The sequence below is a fragment of the Cyprinus carpio genome, chromosome B9 (assembly GCF_018340385.1).
Source record: "Cyprinus carpio isolate SPL01 chromosome B9, ASM1834038v1, whole genome shotgun sequence".
Classification (NCBI taxonomy): domain Eukaryota; kingdom Metazoa; phylum Chordata; class Actinopteri; order Cypriniformes; family Cyprinidae; genus Cyprinus; species Cyprinus carpio.
Window position 1 is genome coordinate 23,770,538 of NC_056605.1, and position 14,217 is coordinate 23,784,754.

Below are 14,217 nucleotides of genomic sequence, written 5' to 3' on the forward strand. Positions count from 1 at the left end.
TTTTGAGTAAATTCTTTTGTTTGGTGTAAATTGTCTCTATGACAACTTGCATGTAGGTTTAGGGGTGTTATGGAAGAAATGGAGATCAATGAAAATGCATTTAACAGAATAAACCCTAGATGGAGCCAGGAGTCGTTTTCCATCGCCTGCGTTTAATGATATGGCAAGCCATTTTAATATTTGTTCCTTAAAACAGGAGTCTTCAACTGTGCTCCTGGAGAGCTACTGTCCTGCAGATTGCAGCTCCAACCCCAATCAAACACACCTGAACCAGCTAATAAAGGTGTTTAGGGATACTTGATAATTACAGACAGGTGTGTTGGAGCAGGGTTGGAACTGAAGTCTGCAGGATAGTAGCTCTCCAGGAGCAGGGTTGGAGATCACTGCCTTAAAATGTATCAATATCTGTTTGTGTTAAGTCGTGGCCTAATGGTTAGAGTCTTTGACTCCTAACCCTAAGGAGGGAGTCATGTGCTGAGCTCTGCTTTGAGCGAGTGTGAGTCAGTTTGTTTTCGGTAGTTATTTTTTATTTCAATTTATCATCTTCATGGTAAATCATTGTGTTTGTTCAGGACAACTCAGGACATTGAGTCCACAGGTTTCCTAACAAGAAATAGGACGGTATCTTCAGGGCCTGTGTGCGTTTGTGCAGGTGAAGAGATGGGACTTCACTAATGCATTTGCTTTGAGAAATGCAGTGATGTGTAATTTAGCGATCACTTTACACGGAAGGATTATCATCCCAGCAAGGTGTTGCAAGTAATGAGGGAGTGTGAAGATCTCAAGCAGTGAAGGCCAACTGTTATTAACCACCTCTACTGGACTGCAGCTTCTACTTCTATATATATATATATATATATATATATATATATATATATATATATATATATATATATATATATATATATTATAATATTTCAAATATTTGTGTTTTGAGGTAGGTATTAACAGTGCTAGGAAATAATGTTTGTTGATTTAGTGCTGTATTGCCTGTATGCTGTCAAAATGTCTTATACCAGTGGCATCAAAAAGTGTGACCTAAATATAGGCAGCTTGTAATTGGGGAAAAAAATATTCAGATGTTTTTAATATTCAAATCTTTCATTTGTATTAATACATACTAATATTTAGCTCAGAATAATAAATGATCTCTGCCTTAAACATACATGTGTGCACATACATGTCAAACCTCAAAGCCTGGGTGCAGAATCAGACGCTGCACTGCAAGTGTGGCAGCCACATTCTCCACTAAGACACAGTATGTATCTAAATCGTTAGGTTACTGACGTAACCCCGGTTCTCTGATAACATGAGTGAGGTATCTCACTATGGGACCGCCTCAGGGCGTGGCCGATCGCGGAAGCACCTATATCACCACGTCTGTCAACCATGGCAGACCAATCGCTGCAGCGATCAGGGGAGTCCTGCCTCCCTGTATATAAACCGCAGCTACCTGCCATTTCGTCATTCTCCGCATATCTCTTCTCCGTGCAGGATAGGCAAGGAGGGCAATGTTTGTGAGATACCTCACTCATGTTATCAGAGAACCAGGGTTACGTCAGTAACCTAACGTTCTCTTTCTAACATTCGTTCAGTATCTCACTATGGGATATAGACAACTCCCGTATTGCCGATATGCTGACGAAGCAGACTAAGAAAGGCTGTGTAATTATCTGAATCATAGCTCCCGATTGAGGTGAAAACAGAATAATATGAGGAACTCGTCCTTTAGTAAAATTGCATTATACCACCTGACTACTCACTCCCAGAACAGAATGGGCCAGAGAGGGCTCTGTCACATCCAGTCTATAGAAACGAGCAAATGTGTGCGGAGAAGACCAGCTGGCTGCCGCGCAAATTTCCTGAATAGAGATGCCTCTAAACAGGGCCCAGGAAGTAGCCATGCCTCTAGTAGAGTGTGCTCGTAGTCCTTTTGGGGGCTCCAAATTCGAATTATTGTAACATAATACGATAGCCTCCACCACCCAATGAGACAGGCGTTGACGGGAGATAGGTCTTCCTCTGTAAGAGTCAGCCCAAGAGACAAACAGTTGATTGCTCTTACGAATTGTATGTGTTCTCTGAACATACATATGCAGAGTACGAACAGGACATAAACTGTGTAACCTCTCCTCCTCTGGGGATGCAAAGGGTGGTGGATGAAAAGCTAGCAGGTCCACTGATTGAACTGAACCAGCGTGATCAAACACCTTGGGTACGAACGCCGGGTTAGTTCTAAAAGTGACTTTTTGGACACCCGGAGCGAACATCATACATGAGGAGTGAACTGATAAAGCATGTAGTTCACTCACCCTTTTTGCTGTAGTGAGAGCGAGTAACAGAGCCGTCTTTAGAGCTAGTAGCTTCAAGGCAATTTTATCAATGGGCTCAAAGGGGCTTTTGAGAGCGCGTTCAGAACCACGGACAGGTCCCAGGGCGGGACCAGTGGCTTCGACACTGGGTGTAACCCACGTGCACCTCTCATAAATCGACAGACGAGAGGGTGCTGGCCAATAGTACCCGAGTTAATACCCACATGACATGCCGAGATAGCGGACAGATAAACCTTAACCGTAGAAAAGGCTCTGCCCTTATCTAAAAGGTCCTGTAAAAAAACCAGCACATCCGAAACTGAACACAGGAAAGGAACTATGTTCCTATCTGCGCACCAACTCTCAAACACCCTCCATTTGAGATTATATAAAGAGCGCGTTGAGGCAGCCCTCGCGTTCTGAATTGTCTCAATCACTTTCGGAGGTAACCCAGCTGCATTCAGATTTAGCCTCTCACGGGCCAGGCCCAGAGAGCTAGTTTCTGAGGGGAGGGGTGAAATATTTCCCCCCCTGCTTGTGAGAGGAGATCCCTGCGCGCTGGTAACAGCCATGGCTGGTCGTAGAGCAGTTGCGCAATCTCCGCAACCCAAAGTCTCCCCGGCCAGTATGGCACGATCAGAATCATTACATGCTTTCGTTCCCGAACCTTTCGTAGTGTCGGCTCGATCAGGCTCAACAGAGGGAAAGCGTAAAGTAATATGTCTGGCCACTCATGGGCTAGAGCATCCACACCCAACGGTGCATCGTTGCCCACCAGAGAGAAGAACAGGGGACATTGCGCGTCTTCGCGCGATGCGAAGAGATCTACGGCGGCCTGGCCGAATCTCTGCCACACCATGAGCATAACTTGGGGGTGGAGTCTCCCCTCCCCGTACAGAGGATTCCCTCTGGACAGTAAATCTGCTCCCCTGTTCATTATTCCTGGAACATGCGTCGCGGGTAGTGACAGGAGGTTCTTGCTGCTCCACATAATCAGTTATTTCGCTAACAAGTGAAGCTTGTCAGAACGCACTCCTCCCTGTCGGTTTATGTAGGCTATCACCGTTGTATTGTCTGTCCTGACCAATACATGATGATTCTTGAGAAAATGCACAAAATGTCTCAGAGCTAGTAACACTGTCATTAGTTCTAGAAAATTTATGTGCTTCTCTCTCAGTGCCGGAGACCAAACTCCCCTCACTGTTCTGCCCTCGAACACTGTTCCCCAGCCCGTGAGAGATGCATCTGTTGTCACCACTTTTCTCAATAGTACAGGGCACAGAGGACATCCTGTCCTGAGAAAAAGACGGTGCTCTCCAGTGACAGAGAGCGCTCATGCATTCTGGTGAGACGCGCACTCTGCGGCTGAGACGGCTCGTGGGGCGAATGCCCTGTGACGCTGTCCAGTTCTGAAAATCCCTCATTCTCAGCAGTCCCAGGGGAACCACTGACACTGTTGAGGCCATCAGACCCAGTAGTCGAAGACACATTCCGAAAGAGACTAAACTCCCTCGTTGAAATAGGGAGAGGCAGGTGAGAAATGTTTTGATGCGCTCTTCTGATAGGAATGCTCGAAACCTCACTGAATTCAACCTGAGACCCAAGTAGACTATTTCCTGTGAAGGAATTAGACAACTCTTCGTTTGGTTTATCTTGAAACCTAATCTCTCCAGATGCGTCACTAGTGTGTGTGTATCGCTCTCTGCTTGATGGAGAGACGGCGCGCAGATGAGCAGATCGTCCAGATATGATGAAACTCTGACTCCTCCGTTTCTTAACGGTGTCAGAGCCGCTTCCACACATTTGGTAAATACCCTGGGTGCCAAAGCCATGCCAAAGGGGATCCTCGTATACTCGTATGCTGTGCCCTGATAAGCGAACCGCAGATATTTCCTGTGAGCAGGAAAAATATCTGTGTGAAAATATGCGTCCTGGAGGTCCACTGAGGTGAACCAATCCCCTTGACGGATACTTTTGGCACAAAGTTCTGAGCGAAAGCATTTTGAATTTGTATTTTCTGAGGTGTTTGTTGAGGACCCGTAAATCTAAAATGGGACGGAGACCTCCCCCTCGTTTGGGAATCACAAAATAACGGGAGTAGAAGCCCGTCTGGCTTTCCTACGTTGGAATCATTCTTATCACTCCTTTTCTCATTAAAGAGGATATTTCTTCCTCTAAAACCTGAGCTGCTTCCCCTTGGGCCACTGAAATTACCACTCCATTGAACACAGGAGGTTTTACAGCGAATTGAAGTCTGTATCCTCTGTCTATCGTGGTTAAAACCCAGGGATGAACTGCGCATGCGCGCCAGTTCTCCGCTTGAGCAGCGAGTGAGCCCTTCCCGGCTTCGCTCACTAGCGGTGCTGTGGCACCCTCTAGTGGCGAAGGGGGATATAACGCTCCGTTGAAGGAGTTATATTCGTTATTCTTTGTGATTGTCTTTACTTTTTTGTGATATATTTTTATTTTTATCCCGCTCTGTGCCCTCAGCCCTTGGCTTGGATGCAACAGAGAAAACTTTATTTGTGATGGGATGCTTACGAACTTTTGTCTTTCCTCCCTCAGAACAAACCTCGTAAGTGGAGGGAGAGACAATTCTTTGGGGGGCGCCAGGGGAACATGGGCCATTTTCCCGCGAACACTGGACTTTGAACTGCCCAGACGAACGCTTTGCACACTTAAATTCCTTCTCCGTTTTCCCGTGGGAGGGAGAAAGGAATCGTTTTGAAGGGATGGGACAGAAAAACCCTGAGTGCTGTCTCCAAACCCTTCTTGTTGCCAAACTGATGTCTCAGGTCGACCGCCTCTTTTTGTTCCACGGAGGGGGGGCCGACCGGTGTTTCGCTGCTGCGGCTGCGAACGATTGTTTCGGTTTCACGAAACCAGGCTTTGACTGAGGGCCCGCGCTTCCCGGCTGTTGTGGCGGAGCAGGACGTGAAGGTTGATAATCCGAATGACCTCCTCTACCTGAAGGCCTGAAATTCGGACGGCTTGGGTGATAAGGACGAGCTGTCGGCTTTCTGGGGAGACAGACCTCGAATGCTTCTCCCTCTTTTTTCCGACGGTCACATTGCTGACGCATAGCTGTTACCGTCGCGCCGAACATGGCCTTTGGATCGATAGGGGCATCCAAAAACTCCACTTTTTCTTTGTCAGAGAGGCCTGACAAACCCAGCCATAGCGATCTCTCTCCCACAACCTCTAAGCCCATACTCCGACCGCAACTTTGAACTGCTCTGCGGGACGTGCCCAGGTTTAAATCTGCAATGACGCATATCTCCTCCCAGAGCGCTGGGTTGGGAGAACCGGAGTCCAGCTGACGCCCCATCTCCTCTAATAACTCCGCTTGATAGGCTGTAAGGAGGGACGTAGCGGTCAAAGCACGTACGGCTAGTGCAGAAGATTTATAAATCTTTTGAAAAACCGAGGTGGTGAAGCACTCTGTTTTCCCTGGCAATGAGGCCCCAGTTGAAGAGAGCGCTGCCCTGCGGCTCGGATTCAAATGATTCGCCACAGATGATTCTACAGGGGAGGATCTGTCATCCCCAAATTCTCCATTCCCTGGACATCTAGCCTCGAGAAGCCCTTAACAGGTACTCGGTGGGAAAAAGGCTTATCCCAAAACCTCTTCATTTCAGCCACACAAGCCAGGACGGCTGGAATAAACTGCCTCGCTGGAGGGCAGTGACGGAAGTCTCTTTCCATCATACAAGTCTCTTTCAGCTCCTTGATCTGCTGGTTTGGATGGCCAGTCGATCGACAGTCTAGCCGTGGCCCTGCGACAGACCTCGAGAAGATCTGTATCCGTCTGCACAGGGGGAGGGTGAGCTCTCATCCTGTGCACTCGGCGGACGCGACTGCATCGGGGGAAGAATAGCATCTTCATCGTCGTCATCCTCGTCCTCGAGGATGGTCGACAACACTTCGTCATCGTCATCTTCCTCTCCCGCTAACGGATTTTCAAACAGCGGGGGAAGGACGGGTGACACCTTCTCCATCATCTCACCCCAGGAGCTGGAGGCCTGTGGACAACCCATCGGTTCCTCTCTGGGTTGAGCAGAGAGGCATGGGTCCGACTTCCCAGCTACTGCAACGCGAAGCCTTCGCTCTCGGGTTTTGACCGAGAACGTCGCGCAGTGGGGACAGCCCTCGGGGTTGGACAACGCTGCCTGAGCGTGTTTAGCACCCAAGCAGGAGATGCAGAGACCGTGTGAATCTTTCGCAGAAATCCACATTCCGCACGCACACGGATGAGGAGGATGGCCCTTTCCTCCGGGGCTCTCCGGCTCTTTTGCAGTGGCCATGAAGCCTGCACTCTCTTCGTACGGTAAGCCCACCACAACGTGACAACTAGTACGGAGCTGTGCTGCGATAGAGAGCTCTTTTCCTACTTTTTGGTACATGGTGAGCGCGACAAAAACTTGGAAAAATAAATAGAAAAACTTAAAGTAGAAAACTCGCCTTGACGCATTAGTTATCTTACTCTAAGTGGCAAGTCACTCGACAAACGTTAAGGATCTATTGCGTTTGGGACGTTACCTTGCGGCTCCATCAATAATTCCAAAAGTCTGCTGAGGACAGCTTCCGATATCTTCACGGGGAAGAGAGCGAGAATGACGAAATGGCAGGTAGCTGCGGTTTATATACAGGGAGGCAGGACTCCCTGATCGCTGCAGCGATTGGTCTGCCATGGTTGGCAGACGTGGTGTTATAAGTGCTTCCGCGATCGGCCACGCCCTGAGGCGGTCCCATAGTGAGATACTGAACGAATGTTAGAAAGAGAACCCTGCAGCACTGACTTTCCTCAGCTGTGACCATGGCCTCACATTTCCCACACATAATGAAACAAAAACGTGTTTATCTCTTTCTCCTGCGGTGATGAGAAACCACTACATCACATAACGTTAGAGTCTGGTATGAACGAGTGTGACACGCTTATTATGATTATTAGTTTCTGTTACTGGTAAGTATCAATACTCATAGATGACCAATACTAGCTTTGCTATTGCCTGATTACATAACGTTAGCTAACGTGTGTATATTTGTAAGCTAACACTGGTCCCTCACCAAGATACCTGCGTTGTTCTCCTCACACAACTCAATTAGTCTCTTCTGACCGTTTTTCTGTCTAATCCTGGCCTGTCTCTGCTTTCTTGGCTCATAATTGTATCTGTGCTCCGTCATAAGTGTAAATAAACACTTAAAATTTCCTCAGCGTCCGAACTGTCATTGCGAGCTACTGTTTTCACTTGGACCGACCTCCCTCTCGCTGTGTCACTTCCGGTTTTGACGGTTTTCAGATGCGGAAGTAAAATTCTCTCCAGAAGCCTTAATAGCGTATTTTAAAGTATAGTTTAAAGAAAATCTAGTTCCTACATTATTTTTCTATACATCGACTCACTGGGGTCTCTAACCTGGAATATGTACTTTAAATCAAATAACAGATGTTAGTTTCTAGGAATCAATGTTAAAATAGCCTGCCACAAAGGTTCATTGTTTTAGCTACACAAGGAAAAATGACCATGTGGCAGCGAGACAGAAGGAAACCAGAGGATTTTTAATATGCGCGTGTAAACAAAATATATCTGTAGGCTATTGTGTGGAAAAACATTCAAAATGTAAGAGCAAATATTGGTATTTACAAAGGTAAAGGTGCTTATGGAGAAATGACTCGCATATTGTACATACATGATAAAGGGGTACAAGCTAGCCGTTATGGCTAGCAGTGATAATGACATAAAATGAAACATGTTTGTCATGGCGCAACGTTTGTATCAAACCTGTAAGCGGATTTTACATTAATTCAGTAATAGAGCAGAGGTGTTCCGCGCATGCGCATTCCAGCTCCATCATTGTGTCTACAGGAGCAGCACTAGAGAGACAAACCTCGCTTACCTTTTAATAACACAACCCGTGTCATTTCACAAAGGAACCACCGCAAGATTCGGCAGAGTGAGTATATAACCTATTATTTCAACCAAGCTTGTCGTTTACATGTACCGGTTTGGCGTAAATCGCCGGAGTTTTGACAGTTTATTCGGTCGGCTAGTGAGCTAGCATTATCGGCTAGATGATCAATGAAAAAGAAATAAATTCAACCAGATATGATCTGAAAACAGTTGGTAATTAAATACTGATAAGGATTTCAACAGAAGGGGCTTGATGTTTGAATTGTTAACGTATATAAAAGACAATAAGGTCTTAGTAAAGCATCTCGTTTAGGGTGAATGACAGATACTACGTGAGCGTCAATGGAAATAAATTTAAAAAGGATGCACATGTAGGACCTGACATTCACTTGAAATGACATTCTGTTTGAGTCTACTTGTTTTGATATTTTTTTTCTTTATGTAGTACATCAGTTTTGTTGTATATACACGGTGATTTTGCTTTGAATTGTAATCAGATGTCCACCCAGTTCTGCTGAGGATTGAGGTTACTGCATGATCGCTTCAGCTTGTGTACAGCAGGGTTAGTTTCTCTGCTAGTTGTCCAGTTTTAAAATCGATTGATATGTTACCGTTTAAACACTAAAGAGATCAATTAAACTGCAATTGGAGGCCTGTGATGTGTGGTTTGAGGGAGGCACAGGTAAATCATGCTTGCCATCATTGAATAATCATGTAGTGTGTGTGTGTGTGTGTGTGTTACATTAAGGTGACGTCACAGTTTATAAATGATGAACTCCTGTGATTCTGATCTATGGAGAATTGGGAGACTAGGCAATGTCTCCTCCCATCATCGTGTAGCTAAGATACATCAAGTACAGGCACAGACTTGTAATGTTAACTAAGCAAAAACAAAACCGCTTGTGACAGTGAAGACAGAAAACACAAATACAGTGTGTGGACCAACCAAATGTCTGAGATCACCAGTGAATCTTTCTTCTATTTTGCATTTTTCAAAACGTTATCGTAATATTATCTGCATAATAATTTGCGTGGAAAAATTTGAATTTAAAAATGAGATTTCTTTAGATTTGTTTACATTTGTTTAGATGAGTTGCATGAACTGGTTTGTGCAAAACCTAATGATCCATTTTATTTGACAGTGTTATAAAGAGCATCTTGTGTGCAGAATCTTAAATATCTCATTTATTTTACTTTGACATTTTTCTTTCTCTTTTAAATGTATTTATTATTAGTATTCTTGTATTTATTTTACATTAGTTTGGAATCCTGAAACTGATATTTTAAGTCTCAGACTTTTATTTTGTAATCCACTTTACACACACACACACACACACTAATGTACCTCAGTGACCAGTACATTCATAATTTTTAATGTTCTGCTTTGATCAATGGACAATGTATCTTTTGCTCATTTCATGAAGGAGTCCGGGCGTCAGGTAATCTGCTTATCAGAGTAATACACTTTGCGGTGACCAACTGTGATTGCAGCCTGATTATTCCCATGATGCTTTAGCAGATTTTTGTCTCAATGCAGTTGGGAGGCAAGTATCCTATTGATGGCATTACTGCTGTGTAACACAGTCAGGACTTTGTTATCTAGTAGTTTAGTAGTTGTATAGACTGCTGTTGTGGTGCTTTATGGTATTTTTTCCTTTTTGTTTAACATCAGATTGGTTAAAAATGACATAGAAGTTAATTTCATTTTAGGGTGAACCACCCCTTTAATATGAATGGAATTTTTCTCTTGCTGTATCCCACAAAGCCGTGCAGCTGATGTGTGGTCAGCAAATAAATAGTTAATAGAATGCAAGCCAGACTTTAAGTTATGTCTTTTGTCTTATGTCTTATGGCTTTTCTGCTTTTCTCGTAAGTGGCTGCTGATCTGAGCTGACAAAAATGCAGGTCCAGCCGCACTGGCGTTTGATATCCAGAGGTGGTGCTCGGCTAACAGTTCTCTCTTTTCTCATCCTGAGCAGGGAGGACCTCTGAATTATGAAGCAATGCTCGGCCGGACCCTCTCTCTCCTGCTCTAGTTACAACAACTCCTGCTGCTCCACCACAACCAGAAGCGCTTCTGCCACTGCTAGTGGTTTGGCTGCCTCCTAAAGGGACAAAAAGGAGAATTCGCAGTCCTCATCAGCTGTTGTCTAGTCACATATGGTGCATCGTTTGCATTCCTGAGTCGACATCCCTACCGCTCAGCTTCTTGCCAGCCTGTGGCACTCATAGTGTTCATCAACACAGGATATTAATAAGCGTGTGCTCTTGGTTTGCCTGGATTGTACACGCTAAAGGCCTATTTTTTTATTTAATTTTTCCTCTCCACTGCCACACGGGTGGTGGCAGGACATCATAGGCCATGGAGCCCAATATAGAGTACTGTCTGACCCAGGTTCTACAGAAGGATGTGGCCCGCAGGTTGCAGATGGGTCCGGAGCTCATCGACTACATCACAGAGGCTGACAAGTGTCACGACCTGGAGAGTGACCAGACTGCGCTGGATAAAATGGTGGATGGTATCGCCACCTCGTGGGTTAACTCCAGCAACTTCAAGGTGAGAGGCTTTTTTATAACATTTAGATGCTTAACCGTAATTTTCTGCAGGTTTGAATGGCTGTAAAGGGTGCAGGGTGGTGTTTCAATTGGATTGGGTATTATGGGTTATAAAGCAAGGGCTTTTCTTTTGGAATTCTCCTTCAGGCAGTTATCTGGCATAGAATTGATGGCCTGAATCGATCCCTTGAGCGAAACAGAGCAGGCTTTTGAGGTCACTGGAACATTTACAGCCCTTCATGTTGACATATTTCAAGATCAGACACAATGAGAGACTTCACTTTGTGTCCACGTCTTTAAATGATGATTAAAGCGTTCATTCACCCAGAAATGGAAATTTTACCCTCATGTTGTTCCAACTTCCAAACCTGTATGACTTACTTCTGTTGAACACACAAAATGATAGTTTAGTTAAATGTCTATGCATTTGTTTTCTGTGTAGTTACATCTAATGCAAAAAGGTTTTCATAGTTCCTAATGGGAGAAAGGACGTCCTTTTGGATTGAAGATGGCTTATACTTAATTACTGGTTTCATGTCCTAAAATATCAAAGCTAACACTGGCAATTAATGGAGATAAAGTGTTTAATGGGAATAATGCCAAAAGTCCTCTTAAGAAGCATCCATGTGAGATTTGTATTTCAAATATTTCTCCTTGACCTTATAGCATTGCAGTGCTGAGTCAGAGCTGCCCAACTGTTTATTTATAAAAATTTTTGTTCTGCGTAGGTTTTGTTGATTGTGGTATATTATTTTGACAGTGTTCAGAGCCTGTTTATCTTTGATGTCATTTCCATCGAGCATCTTGTAAACATAGAGTAGCAGTTATGTCAAGTGGTTACCGTCATGAAGCTCAGCTCTGCTGTGTTTTGTATACATTTTAATGCTGTGACATCATGAATGTAGTGTGAATTCTTCTTGTGAGAAGCCTAATGCTGAAGGTCGCAGGTCAGCTCAAGGTTTTGCAGTCACATGATTTGAATGTTAAATTGAATGACACTAGAATCCCATTTTTCATGAACAACCTCATTTGAACCAAACTGAAGGATGATTCTTTTATAAAGTCTCATGTTTCTGCCAGTTGCTGTGTGATCCCATGAATGGATAATATTTCATTACAGCCATTATGTCTGGGTGATATCTGAAATGTTGTCTCCGTTTATCAGCCTTTTGATGCAATTCAGTATTTATCTGTATTTTCTTAATTATTTTTCCCACTCCTTCATTTCAACCAAACAGACACTATAAGTAGATTGAAATGATTCAAAGTGCAAATTAAAATGTAATAATAATATTTAAACCCCATTTTAAAATAATCAAGGCATGTTTCCACTAAACTGATTTACAAATTTGATTTGTGGTTTATTTTTGATTTTATATTATATACCAAAAAAAAAGAGTAATAAATTGCAGTGATTTTGCATATATATTTAACAAAAATTTTTAAAAACCTAACACGCTTTTGTTTTTGAGTGGTGATGCAAATTAATTGCTGAATCGGTTTTAAAATAAAATATTTATATATAAAAATAATATAAGTTATATACAAGAATAAATATATATAAATCAGAGATACTAATTGAACATGTCTTATTCTTCAAGTCATGAGACAAGGAAGGATTGTATAACTTCATCATTGCAATATTTACAATGTTTCTTCATTTAATGTTATCATCAAAATCATTGTGAATATATTATGATTGTTTGATATATATCGCCCAACCCTAATCGTTTTCTTAGTAATTCTAGGAGAGTTATTTCAGGAAAGTGTTGTTCAACATCAGGTTTTGCTGGATGTCAGTAAGTACTCACTTGCAAGTTGCAACTGCTTGAGAACAAATGAATTCGCTCACGCTGCATTTTATTCACAAGCACCAGCCTTGACAGAGACAGCAATTGATGTTGGGTGTAATGTGGAAAGTATTCGGGCAGGGTTTGGGTGAGGTTGGCTCTTCACGTGTGATGTGTCCGTCGCAGAAAACAGTTTGGCCTTTGAAGTAATGCTGACTCAAGTCTGTTACTCTACAAGCTTTGACAGCCTTGCTTGACAGTCCTGGCTTCACCATGGTGTTGATTGTAGTAAAACAGAATTGATTATCTGACTCTTCCAGAAGTTGCATATTCTTTTTAGTTCACCACTTTGTGGTTTGTACACTATAGAAAAGTTTTTGTCCTGTTGGTTTTGGTTATTCCTTTACATTTCTTATAAGTGATAGGTTAACCTGAATTAAAAGCATTTGTGGTTATCTCTATTCTAATGGTGTTGTTGTAGAGCTTAAAACTGATTAATAAAGGCTTTTGTGCCCCATCAAAGAGTAAACCATGTACTGACATGTTTGCACTACAGTGCTTTTATGTGATCATTAATGCTGTCTAGACTTTCAATCCAAAGGACCTGTTTAGCCAGTGAAGGACAAAATGCTGTCAACACTTTTTTACTATGCAGGATCTAGATGAATTTGTTTTGGCAAGAACATGTAGCACTGAGCCTAAAGATGTTGCCTATAAATCAATTGTCTATTCATCTTAACCCAAGCATCCTGCCCGTTTTTAAAATTAGTGATTCAACTATTTTAATGAATGCCACTCTTAACCAGGGGACCAGGGTTGGGCAAAATTCAGAAAAATTCATGAGTTCATGATGAATTTGTATTGAATTGGCCACACCCCACTGGATGATACATTGGAATTTGAATTGGAATGGCAGGAAAAGTTTTTTATTGTATTGCAATTCAAAGAGGGATTTAGCAAGGTGAAATTAACTTTTTTAAGTTTAACTAGTCCAGAACAAGTTTAATCATTTATGTTGACTAATTATTATACCTATTTATTCCCAAATATGTGGAATATATTATTTTATACCTATGTGATCATCAAAATAGGTTTTGATTTTGCCATAACAATGCAAAAATGTTTCCTGATAGTACTTTATAGAAATAAAAATGTAATGTTCATTGTGTGATAAATTGAGCTACAAGTGTACTAATAGCAAATTTGTGTATCAAAAGGTTCCATATTTCATTAATTCTATGCTGGTTTTTCAATGCTGATTGGTGAGATATAAAGCAGTGCTAGAATTCGCTTTTATAAAAATAAGCGAAAATGAATGTATCTTGTGCCTGGACATATGTCATATGTTGTGTATATGATGATGTGTATTGGTAAATCATACTAAAAAAATCATATTTGTTGTGGCAAACTACACTTACAACTATTATATACTAGGGTTGGGCCAATAGACGATGCCATCAGCGATAGACATCATGATGTGTAGCCGGCATCGTGATCTCCCCCGAAATGGGAGGAAAATATATATTTCCGTACTTTCTCTTGCAGTTATATCATTGAGTAATTATACTGTATATAAATTCTGGGCATCAGGGAGCCTCTATTATGCCTGGCATTGGAATTGCTTTTGAATGCGCGATCGCTTTTTAGTTT

The 14,217-nt window shown here is 42.7% G+C and overlaps 1 protein-coding gene across 29 annotated transcripts in view; it reads left to right on the plus strand.

Moving 5' to 3' along the window:
• Positions 1 to 7,817: 7,817 nt before the first annotated feature.
• clasp1a (cytoplasmic linker associated protein 1a) overlaps positions 7,818 to 14,217 on the plus strand; it is a 68,384-nt gene continuing 61,984 nt past the window's right edge. For 15 of the 29 annotated variants that reach the window (XM_042731656.1, XM_042731662.1, XM_042731670.1 and 12 more), the window contains exons 1-2: positions 7,818 to 8,264; positions 10,201 to 10,778. In XM_042731656.1, the coding sequence (XP_042587590.1) occupies positions 10,584 to 10,778 (195 nt within the window). In that variant the 5' untranslated portion in view covers positions 7,818 to 8,264; positions 10,201 to 10,583. The remainder of the gene's footprint in view (positions 8,265 to 10,200; positions 10,779 to 14,217) is intronic. The other 14 variants (XM_042731667.1, XM_042731679.1, XM_042731665.1 and 11 more) reach the window with 3 other exon arrangements.